Raw genomic sequence first — 27,442 nt, 5'->3', positions numbered from 1 at the left:
CTGCCCCAGGTTGCGTAGATCCTTCTGTAGCCGAACCTCAGACCCACATGTTTGGTCAAGTTAGTTACCCATTTCCATCTGCCACGAGCAAGACAGTCTCATGGATTATGGGCCACCTTAGTCCCTCTTCATCCCATCGAGTTGTGTCAGACTCATCCAGGCCATCGCTGCCCTTTCGTCATTACCTTGTGTGCTCAAGTGCCGTAAGAACCGTGGCGTCGAGAGGATATCGTCTGAGCTGCACTCTTCCTGGACAGTACTCAACCGCATCTAGGAGGACGCTGCCGATCGAAGCAAGTCATTTCCCATAGGTTCCAAACCACATATCTCGGATGTTGACGCCAGCAACAGTTCGGTCGTCCTCCAAGTCGGGAGTTTCATCGCAAAGTACCAGCATGACCTGGACGATGAATGGGCAGAATGACGGAGAGGATGCGTACAAGCCTTGACGCCCATGAACCGACATTGCGACTGGCCTAAAAAATTCTAAATCTGTACGTGGCGATCGTCTATGCCACTGCGTGGGACAAGGGTGATGTAATTCTCTTACATGACGGCCAGAGAAGTAGAGGCTAATACAGCCGAGATTCGGAACGATAGGCCCTCCATCAACCACGACGTGGCTCGGATGCTCCAAGAGCTCATCAAGCTGCAAACCAGACCATTCAAACATCTCACCACGCCTAATAATTCCATTTTGAAAACACTCTGGGGGATATGACAACCTATGCTGACCAGACATGGGGCACCACGCTCGCAACTCTCGAGGATGGCATTGATAGTAGCTTTGGAGAGTTGTCGTACACATATAATCAAGAGGAGGATAGCATATCTTGCAATCGCCGGTTCGTCAGAGCTCAATATTAGGGGAATCACAGCCATCATCGCAAGTCAACCACAGCATGGTCCCTCCACATCCATGCCCTGTTTGGAGTCTTTGATGAGATGAGGTCCACGTACCCCGGTCTTGAATTGGCGCCACTCTTGGTGGACTTTTTTACATGTTGAGACACAGGTAGGGAAACCAAGCCCTCAAGCCTGTGAAGCAACCGATTCCTCAAGAGACCTCGTTATGCGACAGTCGGCACAGTATGCAGCGATATGCAAAGAGCCTTGCGCAACACGTTGGTACCGTCCTTGGAACAAACTGAGCAAGAACTGGTAAAAGACCAAGTGAAGACCATGCAAAAGTCTCAGCCATGACGTTGCATTCTAACCGTTACAACGGTCATTGAATGCTGCCTCTATCTGGTCTCCGAAGTCGCACCATCATGAACCCAAGTATGGTAGCAGTGTAAAGAGACAAGACTTCCCAACTTGGTTCACCGCAACTATGGGTATTACGAATCAATGAGTGTAACAAGGATATTGAAATTAGGTTCCTGCATCATGGGTCATCATGTTACAAGACAAGTTCAGAGACAATTAACTGTGGTTGTTGCAGTTGCACGATTACATAATCTCCGAAACCCGCTGAACGCCAAGTCTCCGACCATCAACCGCGAGCGAGAATCATATGCTCGAGAATTTGTTAGAAGGTCCTTCGCTGCGATTAGAGCCTCCTACTCGCTAGGACTTTGCCATCCTCCTCTCCCTGGTCGCCTACGACTATAATCCGCTCGGATGCACTCGCCAGGGCTTCGAGCCCTTGTCCATCCCGCTGCTGCCGTCGCCGCCAGAGCCCCGCGGTCCCGAATCCTCGGCGTCGCCTATCGATCCTTTCAGACTTCGTCTACTTGGTTGAACGGTAGCGGGAGTGGCAGCGGCGCAAACAATGGAGATAAACCTGCGGGTGAATCTTCGACGGTAGAAGGAGAAGATGTACAACCGCAGAATGGGACCGAATCATCGTCAGGTCGTTCACGACTTCGAACCTCGAGCTCTCTAAAGAATCGTATCGCTCGCAAGAACGCCGCTCCAGCTCTACCCCCCGTCAAGATCCCCCAGAACTTCCTCGACGAAAATGTGACTCTTCACAATTTTTGGCGTAGGCCTAGCCTCCCAATTGCTCTCGCTGAAGACGCAAAACACCCCAAGACGTCGTCCATCTTTATCGATCCTCGACCGAGCGAGAACACCCCCAGGGTACAAGAGTCCAACAAAGCGCTCGAAGAGTACTTTAACAAGACTCTCGATGCATTGATAGAAAAGGCTGGAGACCGGGCCGGCGAACTTGTCAACCCCGAAATCGACTCGAGCAATACCGAAGAGCTCGTTCATAAGCTCACAAGCATCACTCGCGTCTACGACATGCTCCTCGACTCGGCATGGCACCTTACCGATTCACTATATCCAGCCCGACATGCGCACTATACATATACCTCTCGGCCGTTTTGGTGGTGGAATTACTACAAGGACTTTGACCGCCATAGTCAAGAGTTCCGCGACCAATTCCTGTCTGTCCAGACTGCCATTGACAGCATCCTCGACTACGACTGGAGGCTGGACCATTCCTTGTCTCAGGCCATCGCTGACCTGCCTGTCCTCACCTTCTCCTCCATACGATCCGCTCTTCGTCGCGAATTGACAACACCGGCCCCTGTGGATTCCGAGTCAAGAAATCTCAAGCGTCAAATCACTATCCTTTCTATGTCTGGTTATAGCGGTCAAGCTATATCAGAAGCAGTTGCGGAACATGCGGCGTACTTTAATGATGCCGACTTGATCCGCTTAGACGCCCAAGACCTGTCAGTACTGGTGGGAGAATATCTCGGACAAGACTGGGCTTATTCGAGGGGATCTCTGTCGACTATGGGGTTCCGCGCCGCTGAGATGAACGGAAAGCTATACAAAGATCCAGAACCTCCATCACGAGCAGCTGAAGAAGATGAAACCGACCAAGACACTGTGAGCGTCCGTACAGGTGGAGGCCAGCACGAGGATGAACATCACAAGATAAAGCCGGGTGTCTTTGACCCCTTTGATAAATGGGAGAATCTCAAGATCGACAAGATTTTGGATCAACTCACACAAGCTGCCGAGTTGAAGCACGGCTCGGCTCGTGATAAGCCTCTTCTCATTCATATCCACGACTTTGTGGAGCTGAACATGACCCTCGAGGGATCGATGCTGATTTCACGGTTGAGGAGCTTGGTGGATGCAGCCTGGCAACAGGGCGCCAAGGTTGCCATCTTTGGAACTTCTTCGAGTGAGCAGCCCTCGGATGAGTATCAAAGTGTTCTCCGAGAACTCTCCTTCGGAGACTTTGTCATCTCTCGACACGTTGAGCCGCATCGCACGCTGAGGCAACCCAAGCCATCTGGCGGCTCCCAAGTCTCTGAAAAACCCTTCCCTCTCCAAGACACGGATCTGTTTGTGGAGAATGTGCGGAATGTGAATAGGATGCTCAAGTCACTTGGTGGTCATCGACTTCTTGACTTTTCAAATGACCACATGAAGATCTTTATGCGTGCCACCGACACTCGCGCTCAGATGCTCAAGAAGTCGATCCTCCCCCTGCCTGAAGTGTACAATATTGCCTGCGCTGCGAAGCGGCACGAGGAGGAAGCAGAGGGCGCCGCAGCAGGAGGAGTGTATGAAAGACTTCTCATGGGACCCCTGAGGCAACGGCCTGGACAACAGTTCTTGGATGATCCAGAACCAGAAGGCAAGGCAACCGCCGAAGAGACACAGAAGAAGGCCGAGGATTCACAAACCGCCGGCCGGGCATCCATGAAGCTCAATGAGTATGAGAAGCGTATATCCTCTGGGCACATCAACCGTCAGAACCTACGAACCACATTTGACGATGTCCACGTTCCCAAGGACACCATATCTGCCCTCAAGCTCCTCACATCTTTGGCCTTGGTGCGTCCAGATGCCTTCTCATACGGTGTCCTGGCCCAGGATAAGATTCCTGGATGCCTCTTGTATGGCCCCCCTGGTACAGGCAAGACTCTCCTGGCAAAGGCTGTTGCTAAGGAGAGTGGTGCAAACATGCTGGAGATTAGCGGTGCCACTATCAACGACAAATGGGTGGGTGAGAGCGAGAAACTCATTCACGCCGTCTTTACTCTGGCAAAGAAGATCTCACCTTGCGTTGTCTTCATCGATGAGGCCGATTCGCTTTTGGCTAACAGAAGCATGCTTGGTGCTCGCGCATCTCACCGCTCACACATCAATCAGTTCCTCAAGGAGTGGGACGGCTTAGAGGAGACGGAAGCTTTCATCATGGTTGCTACAAACCGACCGTTTGATCTTGATGATGCTGTCCTTCGACGCTTACCACGCCGTCTCCTTGTCGACCTCCCCCTTCAGCCTGACCGCACTGCTATTCTCAAGATCCTCCTCAAGGGCGAGGAGATCGATCCAGCTGTCTCTCTCGAGGACCTCGCCAAGCGCACGCCCTACTACTCGGGCTCAGACCTCAAGAACGCCTGCGTGGCAGCCGCCATGGCCGCGGTCGAAGAGGAGAACGAGGCCGCAGCCCGGCACACGGGGCCGGAACCCTACGAGTACCCCAAGAAGCGCACTCTGCGCCAGGAACACTTTGACAAGGCTCTGCGGCAGATCCCCGCCAGTATCAGCGAGGACATGGAGTCTCTCAAGCAGATCCGCAAGTTTGACGAGGAGTACGGCGCCAAGAAGAAGGGTGCCAAGAAGACCATGGGCTTTGGTGTCGGTGCTGAAAAGAAGTTTGCTGATGCCGAGGAGGTGCGCATCCGTCGAGGAAGTCCTTGACCAAGTCTAACACAAGCTTGGTTTTCTCTTTTTTCCTTTTTTGTTTCAATGGGTATTCATTTACAGGGGATGGCGTGGGGAGCTTTCTTTTACACTATCATAGACTCGGGTAGCTTTGGGAGACATGGTGGATGAACTGATCAGATGGAAATAAGCATTTCAGGTGTCTTTTGTTTCTCGTCATCTTTTTGGGCATGAGTTGAATATAGCATGGGCTCAAAAGGAACTTGTAACTACTGTAAGAAAAGTGTACTATATCATATCAGAGACAACAACGTCTAAAGATGCTAAAGACTTGTGGTGGGGATTGGCCTGAGCTGGTCTCTTTATTGAACTACCTATTATTATACAACTGCCTGCTCTTTCCAAGTTTGGTGCCATATTTGTTCTCCTATTACCAAAAGAAGTAGATGGATGATGTGCTACTCTCCAGCTAGCCTCATGCTTCTGTGGACACCTTGATTCCCTCTGCGGCCAGAGCTCTCTGGTAATCCGCCTGGGCTTTCTCCAGGGCATCAATAGTCGGCTGCATCAGCGACATGACGGCTGGACGGCCACCGCCAACTCTGTCTGCCTTCCAGCGGATCTTCTTTCCCGTACGCTCAAAGTGATCACGGATCTCTTTCTTGCGGGTACGAATGATTTCCTCTCGCTCATTGTCGGCCTCATCTGCAACAGCGTTGATGCGTGCGATGGAGCGGCTCAGTGACTCGGCAAGGTACTGCAGTTCGGCAGCACGATCCGGGTCTCCTGAGAGGAAAGCGTTCCAGAACTGGTGTAGGAACTCGATGGTTGTGGCATGAGTTAGGCTGCACTTCCGAGCAAGTTCAGCAGGAAGACCCATGGGTGTAAGGGCATCAGAGTCATGTCCATACTTTTGGGCACGTTGTTGACGAACGCCCTTCATGACGTCCTTGTCCGCAGCTTTCAGAGCAGACCGTGAACCAACGTGAGCACGCTTAGGGGCATCGTCATCGCTATCGCTCTGTTCATCAAACCCAATGGCTGCTTGGAGATTGATGCCTCCTGCACCGTCGCCCTCGAGGGTCTCGAGATCACCCTGAATCTCGAAGAGCACATCGCTGGGGGCCTGCTTTTCGAATAGGCGGGCATTGGACGAGGGCGCTGTTTCATGTTTGGAGAAAAACTTGTTCTGCTCCTTAACGTTGAGCATGATGCGATGCTCCTTGGCATCCCCCTTGAGATCACGGAGTGCAAGCTGGTTATAAGTGTCGTAAGCTCCACTGACATCCTCGGCGTTGGCATCAGATGGGGCAACGTTGGCCATAATCTTCTCACTGAGGCTGTTGAGGGTCTTGACAATGGGAACATTAGTTCTAGGACGCATCTCAATATCCTTGGCATTGCCGCTCCTGAATCCGCCCTGGTTCTCCTCGTTGGCCTCGATGTCGATGATGTGAGGAACCTGCTGTGCCATGATCTTGCTCTGCACAGCTACCGTATTCTCGCTGGGGTCGTACTTGTCGAAGAGGGGATCATTGGGATCATTCTCAGTGACTCGCTCACCCCGTAGCTTCTTGGAGAGTTTGCTGAGAAAGAACCGAGACCAGAACTCGGCCTCGGAGAGCCGAGGCACATTCTCGTTGTAAACGCGCTTGATTAGGGGATGCTGGGCGAAGATCATCTGAACCTGCTCAACACTAATGTTGAGCTTGAGCTCTCCATCCACAGTCTTAGGCTTCACTGTCGAGAGAACGTTATAGGCTCCCTTCTTCTGGTTGGTCTCGATGGCATGAGCTCGGAGAAGGGTTGTCCGCGTCGACCAGAACTGCGCGTTGAAAGCGGCTCCCGAGATAGAATCGGGTTTAGTTTGCATAGCTTCCATATATGTCTGGTTGAGACTTGTGTCCTTTGACATGAGGGACCGTTGTAGTTCAATGTCGTTCTTCAAGTGAGCATCATCAAACCAACGAAGCGAGGTAGGTTGCGAGTTGACAGCACTGGCAAAAGCCATAGATGCTGAGCCACTACCCACGTTTCCATTTGCTGTTGGAGTTGAAGAGCCGCCTGTGCCAGGGGCAGATGGTTTTGGTACGCCGGCATCGTTGGTGCGAGAAGAAGCCAACAGGCTTGACAAGAGGTCCTTTACAGCTTTGGCCTCTGCTTTGGCCTCTGGGGTGTTGAAATGGAAGAGATATGTAGCAGGTTCGGCACTCTCAGAAGCCTTTTCAAAGACCTTGAGCATCACCTTTGCCGAGGTGTCTGGTGTCTGTTGAAGGTCTGGGACCGACGTTAGTGAGAGAAAGCGCGTTCACGCAGGCTGCCCCGACTCACTGGTGATGTTGGAAACAGAGAGGGAGACGGTGGGAGGACCGCCGGAGTTTGGAGTCCAGGTGACAAACTGATGGTCACTGGTGAGCGTCAGGATGCCATCCTTCTTCTTGAAGAGGGTGCGACCAGCTGGGATGGCCATGATGGAGGCGATGATGACGCGACTTGCTCGACGCGGCTACGAGTAAAGGCACGGGAACTCGACCCCCTGAGGGGACTCGCGTCGTGGATTTCTACGCTGAAATTCCGTCTCAGAAGCTCTTGGGGATGGATGGATTCGCAGATGTCGTTGAAAGGATCCCCAGGCAGAAGGCTGGGGAAGCAGCTGATGAGAAGCAGGCGGCCTTTGTTGGCGAGGATAGCGACTTGATTCACGTGAGTGTCTGATACAGCTTGTCTCTGAGGCTGTCTGAGACTAGAATTCTCTGGTCTGTTTGCTTGCTCTTGGTAGCTTGAGATGGATTGGATGTCGTCGTCAAGGCTTCAGCTTCCCCCAAAGCTTCGAGAATATTACAATCCCTAGAGTACGTAGGTAGCCTTGCACTGCTGCACTAGAGTGGGGCCTGAAAAGTTGGCGCCCGTGGAAGTGGTAAGTGGAGCCGCCGCCTGACGTTGGCACCTGCTGCAAAGCCGACTCCAACCTGCAGGGCCTGCCTGACCTGAAGAGATGAAAGAATACACCGCAGGTCAGCAAGGTGGGAAATGAGGGATAATGATGAGTGTGACTGGGAAATGCGTGGTTGCAGAGGTATCAGGAAGTTGAGCCATTTATTCTGCGTCATCTTTTCACTGCCGAATGCCTCGACAGCTAGGTATCTACACCTCACACTCACCGAGGAACCGTCAGGTACACCTGGCAGCTACTCCAACTGTGGCTGGTGGATTGTCAGTTGCTCGCTCTCCCGTGGCTGACCCTTCCCCTGACCTGCAAACCCTCCCACTAAAAAACCTGGAATGCACGTCCCACCCGACACCGAGTCGCTGACCTTGTGGCGTCGGCTATTGACCCTGTTTAATCCACGTAAAACTTCACGATGGTTACTCCGCAATCTTGGTCGTTTCCCGTGCGCCCCGATGCGCCTGACACCTCCCATATCTGTACCCTACCTTAGGAGACCGTGCGAGCATGGTGCTCTCCTTTTCAGATTTACCGCAATGACAGGCCACTCTTCGGCTACTCGCAGCCTACGAGGGCACGATCCTTCAGCCATGATCCGTTTGATCCTGCAAAGAAACCCCCCAGCGGCGCTCAAATCGCGGGGAAATACACACGCACAGCCTTGGCGACGAGCCGGGTAGACGGACGTCATGACGGTACAGTGTGTCCGGAGATCGGTACGGTCACGGCCAAGCAACGTCCAGGGAGCGGTGATCCTCGGTAAACACACCTCAACCCCCGAGCCAGACCCCCAAATGCCCCGAAAATGCGAGTGGGCTCCCCCAATGATAGCGGTCACCGCTGCCCACGGTCACCTCCAAAACACTGTGCGGCAACTGACCCCGGAGGTCAAAGACCGAGTGACTTGCCGCGCTGTAAACCCCTGCAAAACCTCCTGCAAGTGGCTGGGCCGCGCCGTGCGCCTCCCTCCAGATCCGCACTGCTTTTCTCGGTCACGGCTGCCTCTGGCCAATCAGCGCCTGTATCCCTCACGGCCAGAACCGGGTTTGCCGGGGGCGTCATCGTATTTTTCCAAGCAGCAGGACATCAAAGGCCAGCAGTGAGCTCCAGTCGGTCTCGTCTCGGTGGTCACAATTTCTTCTCCCGCTGGGTCCCTCCAGTTTCATTCCTGTTCCTGTTTCTCTGTTTTTGACATAATACTCCTCCTCCCGCACTATCCTCTCTGCTCCCCCTCCAATTCCTCTCTCCCGTTCCGTCTGAGCTGGGAACTAACCGTCCGCAACGACTTACTCCGCCGTTCCTTTGTGTCGCCATCTAGAGCTGCCGGGGGATGCTTCCCATCGATATCCTCTAGTTCTTCAGCCCGCCCCCCTTGACCTGTCCTCGTTCCTCCACCACACTAGACTACTCGCCCATCATGTTGAGGAATTCGCTCTGCAGAGCTAGCTCTCAGCTCCTCCGCGGTGCTAGATGCTCCGCTGCCTCGTCTTCGGCCTCCATCTCGACCGTCTCGGCTCGCACTTCATCATGGAAGCTTGCTGCCTCCCGCCGGCCTCTGGCCCTCGCTGCTCGTCGCGGCTATGCGACCAGCGCCACCTCGTCGCCTCCCGACCCCAACGATAACTTCCTCTCCGGGAGCACCGCCAGCTACATCGACGAGATGTACATGCAGTGGAGACAGGACCCGGAGAGCGTCCACGTCTCGTGGCAGATCTACTTCAAGAACATGGAGAGCGGCGAGATGCCCATCTCCCAGGCCTTCCAGCCTCCTCCTAACCTGGTCCCTAACATGACCGGTGGTGTTCCCCGTCTCTCTGGCGGCCTCGAGTCTGGCTCCGATGTCACCAACCATCTCAAGGTCCAGCTTCTCGTCCGCGCCTACCAGGCCCGTGGTCACCACACCGCAAAGATCGATCCCCTCGGCATTCGAGGTACCAATGACGCCAAGGGCTTTGCCAACATCAAGCCCAAGGAGCTGACCCTCGAGCACTACCAATTCACCGAGAAGGATCTTGACACCGAGTACACCCTTGGCCCCGGTATCCTGCCTCGCTTCAAGCGCGATGGTCGCGAGAAGATGACCCTCCGTGAGATCGTTGATGCTTGCGAGAGAATCTACTGCGGCTCCTTCGGTGTCGAGTTCATCCACATTCCTGACCGTGAGAAGTGCGACTGGCTTCGCGAGCGTCTCGAGGTCCCTACCCCCTTCAAGTACTCGGTTGACGAGAAGCGCCGTGTTCTGGACCGTCTCATCTGGAGTTCCAGCTTCGAGTCTTTCCTGGCCACCAAGTACCCCAACGACAAGCGATTCGGTCTTGAGGGTTGCGAAACCCTTGTTCCCGGTATGAAGGCTCTCATTGACCGCAGCGTCGACTATGGTGTGAAGGATATTGTCATTGGTATGCCCCATCGTGGTCGTCTCAACGTTCTCTCCAACGTCGTCCGAAAACCCAACGAGTCCATCTTCAGCGAGTTCGCTGGTACGACAGGTGCCGAGGATGAGGGCTCTGGTGATGTCAAGTACCATCTCGGTATGAACTTCGAGCGACCTACTCCTTCTGGTAAGCGTGTCCAGCTCTCTCTGGTCGCCAACCCTTCGCATCTGGAGGCCGAGGACCCCGTCGTCCTGGGCAAGACCCGCGCTATTCAGCACTACAACAACGACGAGTCGACTCACCGCACCGCCATGAGCGTTCTGCTCCACGGTGATGCTGCTTTTGCTGCTCAGGGTATCGTCTACGAGTGTCTCGGCTTCCACTCTCTCCCTGCCTTCTCTACCGGCGGTACCATCCATCTCGTCGTCAACAACCAGATTGGTTTCACCACCGACCCTCGATTCGCCCGCTCTACCGCCTACTGCACGGATATCGCCAAGGCCATCGATGCCCCCGTCTTCCACGTCAACGCCGATGATGTCGAGGCTGTCAACTTCGTCTGCCAGCTTGCCGCCGATTGGCGCGCCGAGTTCCAGCACGATGTCGTCATTGACCTCAACTGCTACCGAAAGCACGGCCACAACGAGACCGATCAGCCTTCCTTCACCCAGCCTCTCATGTACAAGCGCATCACTGGCAAGGAGCCCCAAATCGACATCTACGTCGATAAGCTGATCGAGGAGGGTTCCTTCACCAAGGAGGACATTGATGAGCACAAGCAGTGGGTTTGGGGCATGCTCGAGGAGAGCTTCACCAAGTCCAAGGACTACACTCCCACCTCCAAGGAATGGACCACCTCTGCTTGGAACGGCTTCAAGTCTCCCAAGGAGCTTGCCACCGAGGTCCTCGCCACCAACGAGACCGCTGTCAAGCCCCAGACTCTGGAGCATATTGGTGAGGCTATTGGAAGCGTTCCCGAGGGCTTCCAGGTTCACCGCAACCTGAAGCGAATTCTCACCAACCGAACCAAGTCTGTTGTTGAGGGTAAGAACATCGACATGTCCACTGCTGAGGCTCTTGCCTTTGGTTCTCTCGTCACTGAGGGTTACCATGTCCGTGTCTCCGGTCAGGATGTCGAGCGTGGTACTTTCTCTCAGCGCCATGCTGTCTTCCACGACCAGGAGACCGAGGATACCTACACTCCCCTCCAGCACCTGAGCAAGGACCAGGGCAAGTTTGTCATCTCCAACTCGTCCCTGAGTGAGTTCGGTGCTCTTGGCTTCGAGTACGGTTACTCTCTGTCCTCTCCCCATGCCCTCGTCATGTGGGAGGCTCAGTTCGGTGACTTTGCCAACAACGCTCAGTGCATCATTGACCAGTTCATCGCCTCCGGTGAGGTCAAGTGGATGCAGCGAACTGGTCTCGTCATGTCTCTGCCCCACGGTTATGATGGCCAGGGCCCTGAGCACTCTTCCGGTCGTCTCGAGCGATACCTCCAGCTCAGCAACGAGGATCCCCGAGAGTTCCCTACTGGTGAGAAGCTCGTGCGCCAACACCAGGACTGCAACATGCAGATTGCCTACATGACCTCTCCCGCCAACTTGTTCCACATTCTTCGCCGACAGATGCACCGACAGTACCGAAAGCGTGAGTTGACCTATTCCTTTCTTATCTACGACTTGTACTAACTCTGATTAGCCCTCGTTATCTTCTTCTCCAAGTCCCTGCTCCGACACCCTCTGGCCCGCAGCAACATTGAGGAGTTCACTGGTGAGAACGCTGGCTTCCAGTGGATCATCCCCGACCCTGAGCACGAGACCGGCGTTCTCAAGCCTCGTGAGGAGATTGACCGAGTCATTCTCTGCAGTGGTCAGGTCTGGGCTGCTCTCCACAAGTACCGTTCCGAGAACAACATCGACAACGTCGCCTTCACCCGCATTGAGCAGCTGAACCCCTTCCCCTGGCAACAACTCAAGGAGAACCTTGACCAGTACCCCAACGCCAAGACCATCGTCTGGGCCCAGGAGGAGCCTCTCAACGCTGGTGCCTGGAGCTTCACTCAGCCCCGTATTGAGACCCTGCTCAACAACACTGAGCACCACAACCGCAAGCACGTCATGTACGCCGGCCGCAACCCCAGCGCGTCGGTGGCCACTGGTCTCAAGTCGGTGCACAACAAGGAGGAGCAGGAGTTCCTCAAGATGGCTTTCACTGTGAAGCAGGACAAGCTCAAGGGCGAGTAAAGAAAGAAATGGACATTAGCAGGACAGGTTATGGGGAGGTAAACTGAATGGGATTGGTACTGGATGGATGAATGGGCTATTATACATGGACACTAATCGTTTGGGAGGGAAGAAGCAACTACAACAACTACAACAAAAGCCGTTGGATCTGGGGAGTAAGCAAGCAAGCTAAACTCTTCATGTAAACCACTTGTATCATACCCTCCTAGATGAAGGACACAGACATTTGCGCCCTGGGTTTCCATTAGCATTATGGGCCTTTGGAACGAACGACAAGGCATGACATCTTTTTTTTGTGCGATTGAGCTACATTACACTACGTTGCTGTTTTGGGATATACCGGCGATTCATGATATGATATACATGATATGATACAAACAAGGATATATCTCTTGACGACGGAACCTCGGGAGTTGATTGATATGCATGTTAATTTATTTATTGTGCGTGTGAATATTTCTTTTTTAACTGTCTTGGATTGATAGATGCACTGCTACCTTGGCGCATCGACCTCAACCTGCCACGGCCGCACTATCCCGTCATCGCCCGTAGTAACCAACATCTCCTCCTCGCCGCGACGCTCGGATCCGGCATCGTATCTCCGACACCAAGTAATGTGGTTGACCTCGTAGGGGCCGTGAGCTCCGGGGTGGGTCGTGAGCAATCTCCATGATGCAGATGCAGGTGCAGATGTAGATGCCGAAGATTGTTGGACTTCCTCGGCGTTGGTCGAGTTGTCCTTCCCCGGGATATCTCCGCCCGAGTCATCCTCCGTGTACAGCGCCACGACGCCGTCGCTTCCGGTGCTCGCCACGAGTCCCGTCTGCGCGCTCCAGGTTACCGAGTAGATGTCGCGGGTATGCGCCTTTGGAAGGATGGCTGTGCATGTCCACTCCTCCCGCAGGGACCGACGCATCGTGTTGGGGATGCCTCCCAGGGCACTCCTCGAACCTGTGCCTGTACCATCCTCATTGTCCTCCTCTTGCTGTAGCGTCCACACGCGAATCGTTCCGTCGGCAGAGAAAGTGAGTAGTCGTGGGAAGAGATCTCCTGGTCGTGGACGAGATTCCCATTGGATTCCCCAGACTGTGCCCTCGTGGCCCTCGAGGACGGCGACGCACACCCACTCCGCATCTCCGTCCTCGCGCCAGATGCGCACCGTGTTGTCGTAGCTAGCACTAGCGAGCACGTCGGATGAGTAGCTGCGTCTGGCGTTGCGGCCGGGCAGGTCCGGACACCATGCCACAGCTTTGACGTCTCCCTCGTGCTCGTTGAGGACGGCGATCGTCTCCCACTCGTCATCAGCCTCAGAGGCGCCAATGTCTTCCCAGATCCAGACCGACTTGTCGCGTGAGCAGGTCGCCAGGTAAGTACCCGAAGGGTTAAAAGCGCACGACTTGATCTCCGAGTCATGACCCTCCAGCACCAGCGTAAACTCCCAGTCCTTGTCACCAGGTGAGTCGTCGTCGCTATCGTCGTCGTTTTTCCTCCGCACGTCGCGCTGTGTCACCTCAACCTCTAGCTCACCACCCTGCTGCGCCGCCTCATCACCATCCCATCGCCAGATACCGGCCGTCGAGTCGAAGCTGCCCGTGACGAGGCACAGCCGGTGCGGGGGGAGATGAGGCTTCCATGCCGCCGAGCGGACGGAGCGGGTGTGGCCGCCGGTGAGGGTGCTGTGAGCCGAGGCTGTAGACAGGGAGAATACGGTGACGGCCTTGGAGTGGGCGGTCGCGAGGAGGGGCAGCGTCGGGTGAGGGATCGAGGCCCAGGCGCGTTCGTGGAGGTCGGGTTTGAAGGGTGGGAGGGCGATGATGCGGGCCGAGGTCGGCGACGTCATGATGGGCAGCCGGGGGCCTCGAAGTTTGGACGATTGAGATATTAACAGTGGCTGAGTGAATGCCTCAGAGTAAATTTCGAATTGGTGTCCGGTATATGCAGGAAAGAGAGCGTCGTGGTGCGCTGGTGGTCGAGTTCTAGTGGTGGTTTAGGTCCTGCTTTTCCCCTCCCTCTACCAAAAGTTTAGCAACGGGGTTGATTGATAAGATAGTGATCGCGCTACTGACAACCCCTCATCCGGTTCCGGGGGGAAACATTACAACACACGATATCTCACTGGATGGACAAACTATTTAGGCTCGGTTTTTCAATGTCCGAATTACTAGCTTAGCTTATTGCTTGGTAGGTATCCATTGCTGCTGCTACCTTTATGAGTCTATCCGTTAATCCGTGTCCAGTATCCATTGATCCCCATGTTGCCCAGTGTCCGTTGATCCCTATCCTGTGATGATCCCGCCGTCTATAATCCTTGTCTAATAAGTCATTCATTCGTATCTTAGAAACTGATCATGTCATCATGGCAAAGCTCGTGGTCGTCCAGCTCTCGCGGCTTTCATTCTGATCCATGACCAGATCTCCCTCACGTTCCCCCCGGGCTTGAGCTTTTGCTCCCGAGCCATCTCAAGTCCGCCCTTTCTGAATCCTCCCGGAAGAAGCGTCCATACTGCGATGATGAAGGCTAGTATTCCGAGGACGATAGGTTGCAAGACTTGAACACCAGTCTGTTGAGCGATGGCTCCAACTGCAAAGGGGCCGATGGCAGCGCCGCCTCCTCCGACAGCAGATGCGAACCCAAGCGCACTAATGTGGTAGTCGGTCGGAAGCAGCTTTGTCGCTGCAACAATCGCAGCAGGGAACAGAGGTCCTAGGAAGAAACCAAGGAGCATCACAAAGATTACCGAAGCTACAAAGTCTGGAACCAGCCAGTACAGTAGCTCGAGGAGAATGGAGAGGGCCAGGTAGATGGTGATGGCCAGCTTCTCACCGATGCGCTCCGTCACGAACCCGAGCACGACACGGCCCAGCGTGAGGCCCAGCCAGAAAAGAGTCACGGTGAGGCCCGCGAGGAAGGGCTTGGCGTGCCGGACCCGCAACATGAAGGTGACGATCCAACCGCCGAGACTGACCTCTGCCGCCACGTAACCCAGCAGGAAGATGGCGACTATCCAGGTTACGGGCTCCTTGACGGCCATGAGCGTCGTCACGCGGCTCTTGCCCTGCTGAGAGTGCATGCGTCGCTTGTACTCGTCGCCCGTCGCGCCCCAGAATGCGGTTGTGCCGATGATGAACTCGACGAATGTCAAACCGATCATGATGTAGAAGAAGGTGTACCATTCCAGGTTAGCTTCCGTTATCATGGCGGACGCGATCAGGGGGCTGATGGTGGCCCCGACGCCGTAGGATCCGTGGAGGAAGCCGAGCAGTTCGTTGGCGTGGTGCATGTTTCCGATCCAGGCGTTATAGGCGCTGTCCTGCACACCGTTTCCGAATCCAGTAAACATCATGACGCAGGGCAGCACGGGGAACGACGGGTGGAGGGCCATTGGGAGGTAGGCGAGGAGGCGGGTGATGGGTCCGATGAAGGCGGCGCCGCGTTGGCCAACGGTGTAGTGAATCCAGTTGTTGACGAGGGCGGCGACGATGTAGCCCGCAAAGGGCACGACGAACAAGGTCGACACAGTGGTGTAGTCGATGGAGTAGTAGGTCTCGATCTAAAGGGTTGGCTTGTTGGTGAGAGTGTTGGTGGTGGTCAGGGGGTTATATCAACTCACGTATGGCAAAAGAGCCTATAACACAGTCAGTTAAAGAAACGGCGATACAGGTTCATCCAGGGACACTTACACCAAGACATCCATCATTCATGCCCATTATTAGAAAGGATATGTTGGTCACGTAATAGCGGTAGGCATTAATCCGTGTGCTGTTCCAGCGCTCTGGTTCCGCGACCGAGTCTGCGCTGTCATCGCCTGAAAGGCAACCCGTTCCGGTTGGAGAGACGGGGGGTTTCTCTGGGTCATAGTCTAGGTGTAGGTGTTGGTTCGTCATCCGTCCCGCTGGGAACGTTTCGTATGCTGGACTCGGCATCGCCATTGTATCTAAGTTGGAGTAGAGACGATGATGAGAAGCTCTAGCAGCAATTCCCCTTCACGAGCGAGCAAAAGATATAATATACTCGCTCACACTCCAGTCCCGTGGGCAGCCAAGGGCCTAGCCGGGGAAGGGTCATGGGCCATCCATAGCTCTGTGAGGCCCGGTCAAGCTCGTCTCGCTAAACAGGAGTCACCCTCTCCGTACGTATTACAGATTTTTTCTCCTCTCCTCTCCTCGTCTCAACCTCCCCACATCACATATTGCAAGACGTCGTCAGGTAGAAATTGTGCCACGTCTTGGATAGCGGTGAATGTAAGGATCAACTGATGCAGTATATTAAAGCCTTACGGGACACGTCGAAGCGCCAGGGCTGGCGGGACGCATGACCCGACGTGGGATATCGCAGTCCTGTGGCCCTGTGCCTGTGCCTGTGCCTGTGCCCGTGCCTGTGCTCCGGCATTAGCATCGGAGCAGCAGGGCGGGTAAAAAAGCAAACAAGGGGGTGACGGAGACGCGAAAGCAACTGATCTAGCCGCCCGGGACAGGGGACGGGACAAAAGCAATGAGAATACCGCGATCCTACCACTGGGACAGGGGACGATGAAGAGTTTTTGCGACGTGAGCGGTGAGATCGGTGAAAGGATATGAGCAAAGGGCTGGGCAGAGAATTGAGTCGAGCAGATAAATACCCATGGGAGAGAATATGGAATTGTTTTAGAGTGTGAAACCTCGTAGCAAGCAAGTCTCCATATGTGAGGCAATCGTGAAATGAAACATGTTTGCCATATAACCCGGTTCCTACAGTATGATTAGAGTAAAATGTTGAAACCAACAGCGTCTCATCCGAACTGAACGGTTCGGACGAGACACGTCCTAGGCCCACTGTGAATGCTCCTTGGATATGCCTGGTAGTAGGGATGTGATGGATTACCACATTACCTGTCCAACGGGACGGGAACAACGACAGAGCAGTAAAACCAGCAACATGCCAGTCCCCCGTCTCATCAGTATCCGCATCCGCATCCGCGTCCGTGGATCGATGGCCTCTCCATTGCGGGTCTTGCACTCCTCCCAATTAGCTCCCGACACGGAGTGAGCCTCACTCTTCTTGCCCCGGATTGTTTTGTACGTGTAAGACAAGGTTGGGCATTCAGACGTCGGCAGAGGCTGCAAAATGTAACAAGACTACCGCAAAGCAGGTACCGCTAAACGAGAGACTAAGGCAGCAAGGATGCCGTGTCGGTGTCGGGAGGCGTCGCTCTCGTAACCGGGAAAAGCAATCAAAAAAGTGACGAGATGTTCGGAGAATTGCTTCTTCCGCAGCCATCTTTTCTCTTTTGAAAGAGACAAGATGAGGCTGATGACATGGGGCTGTGCAACCCGTTAGCTTCGCCACACGCGGGGCAGAGAGCGTGACGTGCCTACGTCATCGGCCTCGCCGATACAGTCTTGTATCTCCATCTTCTGAGCTCTTCCATCAGAGCGCCCAACGATGCGCCTCGTGCCCAACGAGAGCCTTTCTCTTGGATAGCTTGCCAAGCTGCGAAAAGAACCATCACCACGTGCTCAGTCGTTCCGTGGCTGTGCGAAACCTTGTCGTGACCGTTGTAGAAATCTATAACTCTATACATTGTCTCTCGGCATTGTCTCAACTTTGTTAAAACGACCATCCATAAACAGCCAGCCTCACTCGCAAGAATTACTTGAAAAAAACAATTGTCTCCATCATCAGATTCAACTTCCAAGCTCAACCCTGCAGGTGGCCCTTTCTTTCTTTGTCTGGGCTCCAGCTGACGTCGGCCCTCCATATTAAGCGCTGACTGAACTTGACTCCTCCTCCTCTGTCCAGCCACCCACGACATCTCCCTTCATTTTCAACCACTACAAACGAAACACTGACGTATCTTTTTCCTCCATCTCATCCAACCATCGACTTTTACCCACAGCAACAAAGCAAAAAGATCTGAAAAATCTGAAATGTCAAATTATTACGAGTACGAAGAGTACGCTTCTCGTCGTCGCCGCGACTTTTCACCTGACAACTACTCGGGTGGCGCCCCGGCTCCCAACCCCAACAACCCAGGCGCTCAAGGTCAGGGACCCCCTCCTCCTCCAGGAGCTCCCCCTTACGCCTCGACTTCACGCCTCGATGAGCAGTACGGCGCTGGTCCTCCCCGCGATCGCATGACCCTTGAGCCTCCCCCGAATCAGGCCCGTACCCGCTCCGTCCCTCCTCCCAATACCACAATGATCCGGCGATCCCGTTCCCGCTCCCGCCCTGGCTCCGTTACCTCCTCCCAAGAAGACTATGACGACGACCGTCGTCGCGACAGCCGTTCTCGCGGGCGTGGGCGCTCGCAGAGTCCTCTCTCCCGTGCTCGTGGCGCTGTTGAAGATAACTTCTCCAACTCGGCCACTGGCATCGGAGCTGGTCTCCTCGGCGCTGTCGTAGGTGGCCTCGTCGCCCGGGAGGCTTCTGATGCGGCTACCCGTCACAAGCACAAGACACGAGGATACGATGACGATAATGAGAATCGTACTCGTCTTGTTTCTACCATCCTCGGTGCCGTGGCCGGTGGTCTCGGCGCCAATGCCCTCGCCAACCGTGTCGAGGACTCGAGGGACCGAGACCGTCGTCGCCAGCTCGACTGGGAACGTGAGCGCAGCTACGTGCGGGAGGAGGAGATGCCGCGGTACGATCGCCGGAGATCTGGCGACAGGGATCGTGATTCCCGCAGCCGTGACCGGTATGATCGCGGCAGAGCGCTACCCGCAAACGATGACGAAGAGTATGACTTTGTCTATGACGACCCCCGCTACGACGACCGACAGCCCCAGCGGCGCAGGAGTGAGGACGCTCCGCGGTACCGGCAATAGTTTCTCTCTCTTGTATCCTCTCCTTTTGCCACGTTGACGGGCTCTTTCTTTTAACGACTACTTATGACTCTACGGCTGATTGTTAACCATCCAATGTTAAAACTATTTCAAATCTCTTGGTTGGGTAACTAGAACAGTTCCCTCCCTCTAAGGACACACGGAGAATACGTTTACTTGAAGAACATCTAATGAGGAATGATTTGATGCTATCTACATACCTGTACTTTATCTTTTGAATTGATACGTTATTCCGCGATCCGTCTTCGCGCTTTCTGTGGCTCACATGGATCAGAATGCAACTTCTTTCTGGTTGTACACTTGATATTAAAGAACTCATACAACAATCATACAGATCCCCAAACTCTATCTCTACCATCCTAGCATCCATCCACTTGCCTACTTTCCCAGTTTCCCAATTTCCCCTTATCCTCGCCTAGTTTGGTGTCCATGAGCAAGAAACTATGATCCTCCATCCTCAAAACTTCCCGAAACTAAGTTGATGTCTCCAATTGATACCATTAGCAAGACTCAGCCATTGACTCGTCTCTCCGCGTTCATTGTCCACTGGGAATCACCATGAGCGTGTGAGGCCCTGTCTCGTCCCCCCTGCAGCTCACGATGGTCACGACGATCCATCTCCCGTTCGACAATCACTTTGAAGAACTGCGCAATCTCGGCCAGTGCCATTTGCTGCGCATCCGAAATGCCAAGCATCTTGAACAGTGATTGCGCATCCACCAGCTGCTTCGCAATCACCGAGTCGGGCTGGCAAAAAGTGCGGATGCTCATGGCTCGCGCGTTAACCTTCATAGTATGCAAAAGCCCGCTGATCTCGACGGGGTCGGCCTGTCGACGGCCATAGAAGCGAAAGTCGTCGACGTGCAAATTGATCAGCTCGAGCTGCGTCTCGAGGTCGTACCGAAACCCAACAATCTTGGGACGGCCCTTGCTCTGCCAGGCATCAGCTACCTTTTTGAGCTTATCTGGAACCAAGCGACCCTTGTCTAGCTGCACCGTGATGTAATCGTTCAACGCAGTGCTCAAGTGAAACTCGAGCTCGCAGTAGAGAAGGCTCTGCTCTCTCGAGTCTAGAGAGACAGCCATCCGCGATGTTGGACGGGCTCGAACAGCAGGGTGCGTGCGACGATTGCTGTGGTGCAACTCTGTCTACATACGAGTCAGTGGCAGAATCTCTCCATGAGGTCTCAAACTTACCATGTCCTTTGCAATCTTCTTGATACTGTCAAGTATTCCCACCTTCTTCTGTGGTGCCTTTTTGGCCGCATCAACGCCCTTGTCGGTACGCTCAAGCCATCCATTGTCGCCAATCATTGTCTTTTCACCCTTCTTCACACTGGGAAAGTCGGGTCCCCTGAAGTACAACTGCAGTGGGGAGAAGAGGGGGGTGCTTGGAGCATTCTCGGCTCGGAGGTTGGCCACCTGTGGCATCGGTGGGTGCTGGACCTCGATAGGTCGAGACAATCGCATACCGTCCCCTGAGCTTTTGGATCGTCGGGGTCTGTTGATGAGGGGCTCCGGGTGACTTGCCGACTCTTTTATCATCGAGTGTTGGTGCACTTGAGCCCAGCCTTGGTATGCATTGACGACGGCAGCATTGACATGAGATCGTGACCGAGCATGGTGGCTGCCCCTAAGCTCCAGAGGCGATGGATGAGCAGTATCTGGGATGTTTGGCGAGTAGAAAGAAGAGGAGTCATCTTCAGTAACATGAAATTGCTCATACCTCCCTTGGCCCAGAGGAGAAACGGGGTCGGGAATGTCCTCCATCTCGGCTGGACGGGGAGCGCTTGCATTCTGTCGCCCAACTCCAAGCTGCAGTGGAGGAGGAGGAACCCTATGCCTACGCTCAGCGAGACTACCAGCGAATATATCCCGAGGGGAACCTTGGTGACGACCTGGCATTAGGTCGGAAAAGGTTGTAGAGTCCACCCCAGAGCCGTCATCCTCGCTCAGCGCCCAGCTTGGAGGGGCTTCGGAGCGGGAGGTTGATGACTTGTGCTTTCGCGGGGTTGACCTCGACGTCATTGTAGACTTTTTCTTGGATCTATCAGACTTGGATGGGCTGCTGCTGGCTTTACTACTGAATCTGCAGAGTGTCAGTCTCTTCCAAGCTGTGGTGTAGAACGGTGGCATACGCGTCGGTGATCTTGTCCATCTGACTCTCCGTCAGGTTCATGCGAATATGAAGCGGTTGCTGAACGAGGCGCTTGCGTGGGGATAAGGAGCGAGCCCTTTCTCCTGGTGATAAAGACTGAAAGCCGCCCCGGAGAGGAGTCGCGCAAAAGGTCGATGGATCAGAACGCCGGCCCCTGTCTTGGGTCGGGCTGTTGTGTTGCATCGAGTCCGGCCCGCGGCCTCCAGAGAGGGCCTGAAGAGACCAGTTCGATTCAAATCAATTAATCGGAGTGAATCATGCAAGCCGCTTGAAGCAATCATGCAAAGAGTTTGGAGTCCGGAGCAGGTGGTGTGGTTAGAAAGCCCAATGTGCAAATCACTGGTACTGCTGATGGGGCAAGATGAATGTAAACAAATCACGCTTTGTGACAGTGAATCAGAATTTGTCCTCGCCAGAAAAAAAACCATTGGTTTGGTTCAAAATCCGTTGCTGCTCCCGCCAGCTGGCGGCAACTGGCAAAAACAGCGAAGAGGTGGGTAGCAACTTCTGCCACTGGCAAGATCTGGGTACATAAAATCGACAGTAACCACATTCTTTCTACTCTTCGTCAATAATCGGTTCTTCAATTTTAGAGAGATGAGTGCAGAGGTCTCACCGTAAGGATGAGTCGCATGTGCCTTATATAGATCCCAACCTGACCATCATGGACGCTCAGCAGGACGCACATTTCCATCGATAATCCAGGCCGCTATCGAACCATAGCTGTGGTGTAAAGGGCCCTTGAAATCCACGTGAGCACACCAGTTCTCTCATCGCTGGGCCAGTTGCCAGGTCCATTGCTTTATCTTCAGCAACTGGTAGCTCCCTGATGAAAGGGGGCAGCGGCCCGCTGTCTGTGTACAGGCCAAACTTTCTCGCAAAATTAGCGTTCGGTATATCCCAGTCACTGACTCTGTGATTTGATCGCTGCTCGAGCATATCGTAGAAAGAGGTTGTCGCATCATAATCTAGGCGATTCGAGGGCCACTCAGGCTTCGGTAGGCGTATGGGAGACTTTTTGGCAACACGAAGCTTGTTCGTGATCTGCTCCATCTTACTCCGTCCCCTGAATAATCTCGAACTGAAGGGAAACCGGGGGGTGGTCGCATGTTTCTCGTCTGCCGGTTCACCAATGTCTCCTTTCCGTAAGAACTCTCCCAAATCAATCGACTTCTCTCCAACGAATCGTCCTGGGCAGTTGGTTTTCGAATTCCATTGCATCTCGTGAAATTCACTGGCAGTTATCTGACGAAACGGCCGTGTTCCCCCGTTGCGGGACGAGACGTACATGGTATACTCTATCACCCAGCTCTTCCGAGTCCGTATGCCGCTTGAGAAGAGCGATGACCTTTCAAGGGTAGGTGAGTAGTCAGAGAGCCGCGTTTGGTACCGGTGGGGGTGCTCTTTCCTCCACTTGGTCAGCATGGCAGTTGGGATAATTGTGGATGTGACCGTCGTGAGGTGCGGGACGTGAGGAAGCTCGAGATCTGCCTGTATCGCTTGTTAGGGCGAGCTTTGGTCAGGATGTTGCACATGTCCGCACATGTCTGTTCATGTGGTCGTGTCTCCAACGTTGGAACGCGGCACCTGGATCATCTGAATGTTGGCAATCAACCTCGATCATTTCGTAAAGTACGCCTGCCGCGAGCCCGAGATGCTCGTCGCCCATGTGATCTCTCAGCACCAGAAACACCTGGACCATGTTAGATACTGTTCATCGGTCAAGCATTTGGTTTACTCACGAGTCGGATACCGTCGCTGTATCGGTAATTGCGAGGGACGTGGGCACAGTATCTAACAAGAACGTTACGACATTCTTGAGGCTGGTTAGCTGAAGTGATTTAACGATCTCCTCGTTCGGTATGCTAACTGTTTTCATCAAACACTTGGATAGGATCGACCGGTTGGTGCCCAGGATTTGACGAAGACGGCTGTGAGATATTGGCCATTCCCTGGCTACAGGACCAGAAACTTCTTTCGAGCAGAATGCTGCTGTCTCGGAACAGGAACTGGACGATAAAGGGGCAGGGTGAATTACGACCCAGAGGTGAGGATTGGGAGGGCGCCATGTGAACTGAGGCGTGAGCAGGTGTTGTTTAGTTGGAGGCTTTCCTACGCTAGAGTCACTCGGGAGACGGAATGAACTTGGTGTAATGTGTGCACGTATGATTGAGGAAACAGCGTATCACGAGGGTGGAAGGTGTGCCCTTCCTATTTCAAAGCGTTGAAGCTGCCCGTACTTGAGATCTGGGTGACGCCTGCCAAGCACAACTCTAGGATCTCACCCCCACCAACCAATTTACTGCGGGTGTCTTGAGCCATCAAATATGAGCTCCCTCCCAGAAAATAAGCACTTGATATCTTCATGTCGATAACATGAAGCACATGTGAGGTGGGATGAGGAGAGTTGTAAGTCTCAATCGGTAGATAGACTCCAGGGTAGGCTAACGAGTGATGGAGAATTGAAAAATGAAACGCAACTCTACGCGAAACCAATCCAATTGAACTCTCAGAGTTTCTACGTTGCTTGATATGCAATTCCTCTGGAGACGTCTTATGGGTTTGGGGAGGAGGCAGTTGGGCTTGATAGGCTATGTCTCGTCGATGGTTTAGCGATGAGATGAGATCTCTGACCCCGTCTTCGAAGTCTTGGTCAATGTGGCACAGCAGATCGTGCAGATACTCCGCTTATCCGACCACAGTAACCGTCCTTTTACGAGATTAGAGCCACGAAATTGACAGGGCCAGGTTGTCAGCGTAAAGTACGGCGTATCATTGGAAGAGGTCGTCTTGTTGCATGCATGGAGTTCTTTGGCGTCCATCCGGCCCCTCATCTCCGCCACTTGTGCAGTAGCGCATGTTTGTCCAAGATAGAATCCAAGAGTTAAAGCAGTGTATGCACTAACAAAAACCATCCATGTCCCAATTATCCGCTCCCGAGACAACAGCCGTCCCTGTGGTTCAGTCCCGAAGTCAACTCCCGGATCCCAAAACGGCATCTGCGGCGGTGTCTCCCCCAGATACCCCACTGGAAACCGCGGAGGAGAGTGGGAGCCCATGACGCCTGTCTGGCTGGCAACGGCTACGGCAAGTGCGCTGGGATTTTACCCATGGTCATTGGCCTTGATGTTCAGGTGATGACAAGACAAGCAATGGCGGCGGTAGCGATTGCCTTCCCGAGGCCTAGGCCGAGACTTCTTCCATCTGGCCCAGCTGTGAGAGTGGTCCCTGGAGTCAGCAACCTCGTACCTAAACACTCTCCACATCCCGAGCTCGATGCCGTGATCAATTTCGTTGTCTCTGCGACCCGGTAAACCCAGCCTGTTCGGTTGCCTGCTCGGGAGCAATCCTCGGTTCGCTTCGAGCTGCTTCACACCGTTTCTGACAGCCAACCTACTACTACTATCTCGAGGCGATCTGTTGCTTGCATATATTACCCCATCCTGTCCCTCCGACTCACTCAGATCCAACACACCTGGCTACTCACGTCTAGTTACACAAGCCTGATATCTCTATACCACATTCACCATGGCACCAGAAGCAGACCGATCGCCCTACTATGATATTGGTAAATGAACCCACCCCCACCGGTCACAGTGCTCATACCTGACATCAATTCGTCTAGTCATTGTCGGAGCTGGGCCCGTTGGCCTCATGCTCTCAACATGTCTTGCCCGCTGGGGTTACAAGATAAAGCACATTGACAACAGAGCCGAGCCAACACCGACAGGTCGAGCTGACGGTATCCAACCACGTTCGCTGGATCTTCTCCGCAACATGGGCCTCAAGTCTGACATCATGGCTCACCACCCTGCCCGCGTGTACGAGGTTGCTTTCTGGGACCCTGCTTCAACAGGACGCGGCATTGTCCGGACGGGGACATGGGCGAGTTGCCCCGACTTTATCGACGCTCGCTACCCCTTCACAACCTTGCTTCACCAAGGTCTGATTGAACGGGTCTTCATCGCAGACTTGGAGAAGAATGGCGTGCAAATTCAACGTCCATGGACCATCAAGGGTTTCACATCGGATGAGCAGAAAAACCCCGAGTACCCTGTTACCGTCGAGCTGGAACATGTGGACGGAACAGCCCAGGAGACTCTGCATGCCAAGTATCTCTTTGGCGGCGAGGGTGCGAGGTCATTCATCAGGAACCAGCTTGGCATTGCAGTTCAGCATAAGGACCCCATTGCGCACGTCTGGGGAGTCATGGACGGCGTTGTGATCACCGACTTTCCTGACATCAAGGTGAATTTACTCCCCTAGATGTTCCATACTTCTTGCATTACTGACCAACTACCAAGATGAAATGCACAATCCACAGCGAGCACGGTTCTATCATGGTAATCCCCCGGGAGAACAACATGGTCCGCCTCTACATTCAGATTGCATCCTCGACAGACCCAGACTGGAACCCCAGGCGAACAGCTACCGAGGAGCAAGTGCAAGAATCAGCCAAGAAGATCATGCAACCATACTCCATCGAGTGGGAACGCGTGGAATGGTACTCGGTTTATCCTATCGGCCAAGGCATCTCGGATCGATACACTCTAGACCAGCGCGTGTTCCTCGGAGGCGATGCTTGCCATACCCATAGCGTAAGTTTCGTTCTCAGTCTATAATGATGATGATGATGATGCTAACATTAGAGTAGCCCAAGGCTGGCCAAGGCATGAACACCGCCTTCCTCGATGCCCAGAACCTCGCCTGGAAGATCCATGCTGTCGAGTCTGGTTTCGCAGATAAGGAGATCCTGAAGACCTATGAGACGGAGCGCAAGCATGTCGCCGAGTCCTTGCTCGACTTCGATAACCGATATGCCAAACTATTCTCGCAACGGCCCCCGGCGGCTGATGAAGTGCACGCAGCCTCGGCCAACCATGGCAGCAACCAAGAGGGCCAAGACAACGACTTTATCAAGACATTCAAAGAGTCGTGCGAGTTTACGAGCGGTTACGGAGTGTACTACAAGCCCAATGCCTTGAACTGGTCGCCTGAGCACGCAGTTCAATCGCCATTGGTTCACCCGAAGGGCACCAAGCTACGGACGGGACGTCTCTTCATCAACTCGAATGTGACAAGAGTGGTTGATGCCAATGTTGTGCATCTAGAACAGGAGGTCCCGCTGAACGGCGCATTCCGAATCTTTGTCTTTGCAGGTGTTCCCGAGACGACGCGCCAGGCACTCCAAGACTTTGCCAACAACCTCGGAAGTCAGCGATCATTCTACGCGACCTACCAGCGACCGGATCTGGACAAGGTCTCCTATCACGAGAAGCATCTCCCTCATAGCCGCTTTTTTACGCTGTGTACAATTTTCGCTTCCAAGCGATCCGGCATCGAGATCTCACGCGACGTGCCTGGAGTTCTTTCTCGATACCGAGACCACATTTACGCCGACGACCGATCGGACTCCCGGCTACCAAATGCGAAGGCTGAGGCACATGCCAAGATGGGCTTGGATGAGGAGCGCGGCGGAGTGGTAGTGGTCAGGCCAGATGGCTATGTGGGCATCGTGGTTAGCCTCGTCGAGGGCAGCGGGACCGTGGACGCACTGAACGAGTATTTCTCGTCTTTCTGCACGAAGAAGCTGGGACAGACGATGGCGCAACTGTAAGATGAGTTGGCGGTGATGGTAGACTTGGATAGGGACGGTGGGTTTTGGATATTGGCTGGTGAATGTTTACACGCATCTACGGAGATAAAGAAATAAGAACAGCATAACTATCAGATTCATGTATTAGAATCTATTCGTTGTTAAGCACGGAGCATTTGACCCGAAGGATGACGGTTGGACATGCGTGATGCATCGTCATACCTAGCAAAGGCTTGCATCTAACCTACAGACGAATATGTACAGTGGATGCATGATGCCGTCTAATTGGAATCTAAAGTAAGAGTCTTCTGTAGTTTCAGCCTTACCAAGTGTCGATCCCCAGTTTGATGGACTTGGGACACAGTACGTAGTTTCACCTCTACTCCTAGTGCGCGATGGATGTTTGGACGAGATGGATACGACCACTTCCCTTGGAGACCCCGACAGAGCGAGGGACCGAAGATCAGTAGATCAGGTACGTACTGTCCGTTCTGGGGTCAAATGATTGACCAATAGAAAAATAGAAACCTCAGGCTGGCGCGACTCTTCAAGTCGGGCCAATAATAATTGCCCATGAGCGCCACATTGGCCCCGCCCGAGCTGCCAGCGAGTGCTGCGCAACTACCACACGCAAACTTCACTGAAGCTTCGCTA

The 27,442-nt window shown here is 53.9% G+C and overlaps 9 protein-coding genes across 9 annotated transcripts; 4 read left to right on the top strand and 5 right to left on the bottom strand.

Moving 5' to 3' along the window:
* Window positions 1-1,623: 1,623 nt before the first annotated feature.
* Window positions 1,624-4,680, top strand: NECHADRAFT_47330 (uncharacterized protein; the record flags this gene model as incomplete). The annotated part of the gene is made up of 1 exon (XM_003048433.1): window positions 1,624-4,680. One exon carries the CDS (start codon window positions 1,624-1,626, stop codon window positions 4,678-4,680), a length of 3,057 nt encoding a protein of 1,018 aa, XP_003048479.1.
* A 299-nt stretch (window positions 4,681-4,979) lies between these two features.
* NECHADRAFT_101368 (uncharacterized protein) lies at window positions 4,980-7,384 on the bottom strand. The gene is made up of 2 exons (XM_003048233.1): window positions 6,976-7,384; window positions 4,980-6,921 (listed from the first exon to the last, which is right to left on the bottom strand). Exons 1-2 carry the CDS (start codon window positions 7,112-7,114, stop codon window positions 5,120-5,122), a joined length of 1,941 nt encoding a protein of 646 aa, XP_003048279.1. The 5' UTR covers window positions 7,115-7,384; the 3' UTR covers window positions 4,980-5,119.
* Window positions 7,385-9,002: 1,618 nt separating this feature from the next.
* Window positions 9,003-12,519, top strand: NECHADRAFT_71273 (uncharacterized protein). The gene is made up of 2 exons (XM_003048432.1): window positions 9,003-11,613; window positions 11,665-12,519. The coding sequence occupies exons 1-2, from the start codon at window positions 9,009-9,011 to the stop codon at window positions 12,207-12,209; spliced, it is 3,150 nt and encodes a 1,049-aa protein (XP_003048478.1). The 5' UTR covers window positions 9,003-9,008; the 3' UTR covers window positions 12,210-12,519.
* Window positions 12,520-12,702: 183 nt separating this feature from the next.
* NECHADRAFT_47465 (uncharacterized protein) lies at window positions 12,703-14,058 on the bottom strand (the record flags this gene model as incomplete). Its single annotated transcript, XM_003048232.1, has 1 exon — window positions 12,703-14,058. A coding segment is annotated over one exon (1,356 nt), but the record flags the coding sequence as incomplete, so codon positions are not given.
* A 505-nt stretch (window positions 14,059-14,563) lies between these two features.
* NECHADRAFT_95677 (uncharacterized protein) lies at window positions 14,564-16,066 on the bottom strand (the record flags this gene model as incomplete). The annotated part of the gene is made up of 4 exons (XM_003048231.1): window positions 14,564-15,760; window positions 15,821-15,835; window positions 15,891-16,005; window positions 16,047-16,066. The coding sequence occupies 4 exons, from the start codon at window positions 16,064-16,066 to the stop codon at window positions 14,564-14,566; spliced, it is 1,347 nt and encodes a 448-aa protein (XP_003048277.1).
* A 1,958-nt stretch (window positions 16,067-18,024) lies between these two features.
* Window positions 18,025-19,272, top strand: NECHADRAFT_101365 (uncharacterized protein). The gene has a single exon (XM_003048431.1). It carries the CDS (start codon window positions 18,117-18,119, stop codon window positions 19,014-19,016), a length of 900 nt encoding a protein of 299 aa, XP_003048477.1. The 5' UTR covers window positions 18,025-18,116; the 3' UTR covers window positions 19,017-19,272.
* A 272-nt stretch (window positions 19,273-19,544) lies between these two features.
* On the bottom strand, window positions 19,545-21,062 carry NECHADRAFT_83951 (uncharacterized protein; the record flags this gene model as incomplete). The annotated part of the gene is made up of 2 exons (XM_003048230.1): window positions 19,545-20,183; window positions 20,232-21,062. The coding sequence occupies 2 exons, from the start codon at window positions 21,060-21,062 to the stop codon at window positions 19,545-19,547; spliced, it is 1,470 nt and encodes a 489-aa protein (XP_003048276.1).
* An 802-nt stretch (window positions 21,063-21,864) lies between these two features.
* NECHADRAFT_95676 (uncharacterized protein) lies at window positions 21,865-23,141 on the bottom strand (the record flags this gene model as incomplete). The annotated part of the gene is made up of 4 exons (XM_003048229.1): window positions 21,865-22,683; window positions 22,736-22,885; window positions 22,935-23,008; window positions 23,063-23,141. The coding sequence occupies 4 exons, from the start codon at window positions 23,139-23,141 to the stop codon at window positions 21,865-21,867; spliced, it is 1,122 nt and encodes a 373-aa protein (XP_003048275.1).
* Window positions 23,142-24,720: 1,579 nt separating this feature from the next.
* On the top strand, window positions 24,721-26,809 carry NECHADRAFT_47306 (uncharacterized protein; the record flags this gene model as incomplete). Its single annotated transcript, XM_003048430.1, has 4 exons — window positions 24,721-24,760; window positions 24,818-25,440; window positions 25,497-25,790; window positions 25,847-26,809. 4 exons carry the CDS (start codon window positions 24,721-24,723, stop codon window positions 26,807-26,809), a joined length of 1,920 nt encoding a protein of 639 aa, XP_003048476.1.
* Between the last annotated feature and the right edge of the window lie 633 nt (window positions 26,810-27,442).

The sequence above is a fragment of the Fusarium vanettenii genome (genome assembly GCF_000151355.1).
Source record: "Fusarium vanettenii 77-13-4 chromosome 8 genomic scaffold NECHAsca_11_chr8_3_0, whole genome shotgun sequence".
Classification (NCBI taxonomy): domain Eukaryota; kingdom Fungi; phylum Ascomycota; class Sordariomycetes; order Hypocreales; family Nectriaceae; genus Fusarium; species Fusarium vanettenii.
The sequence above is the reverse complement of the archived record's forward strand: the minus strand, read 5'-3'. Positions and strand labels throughout refer to the sequence as shown.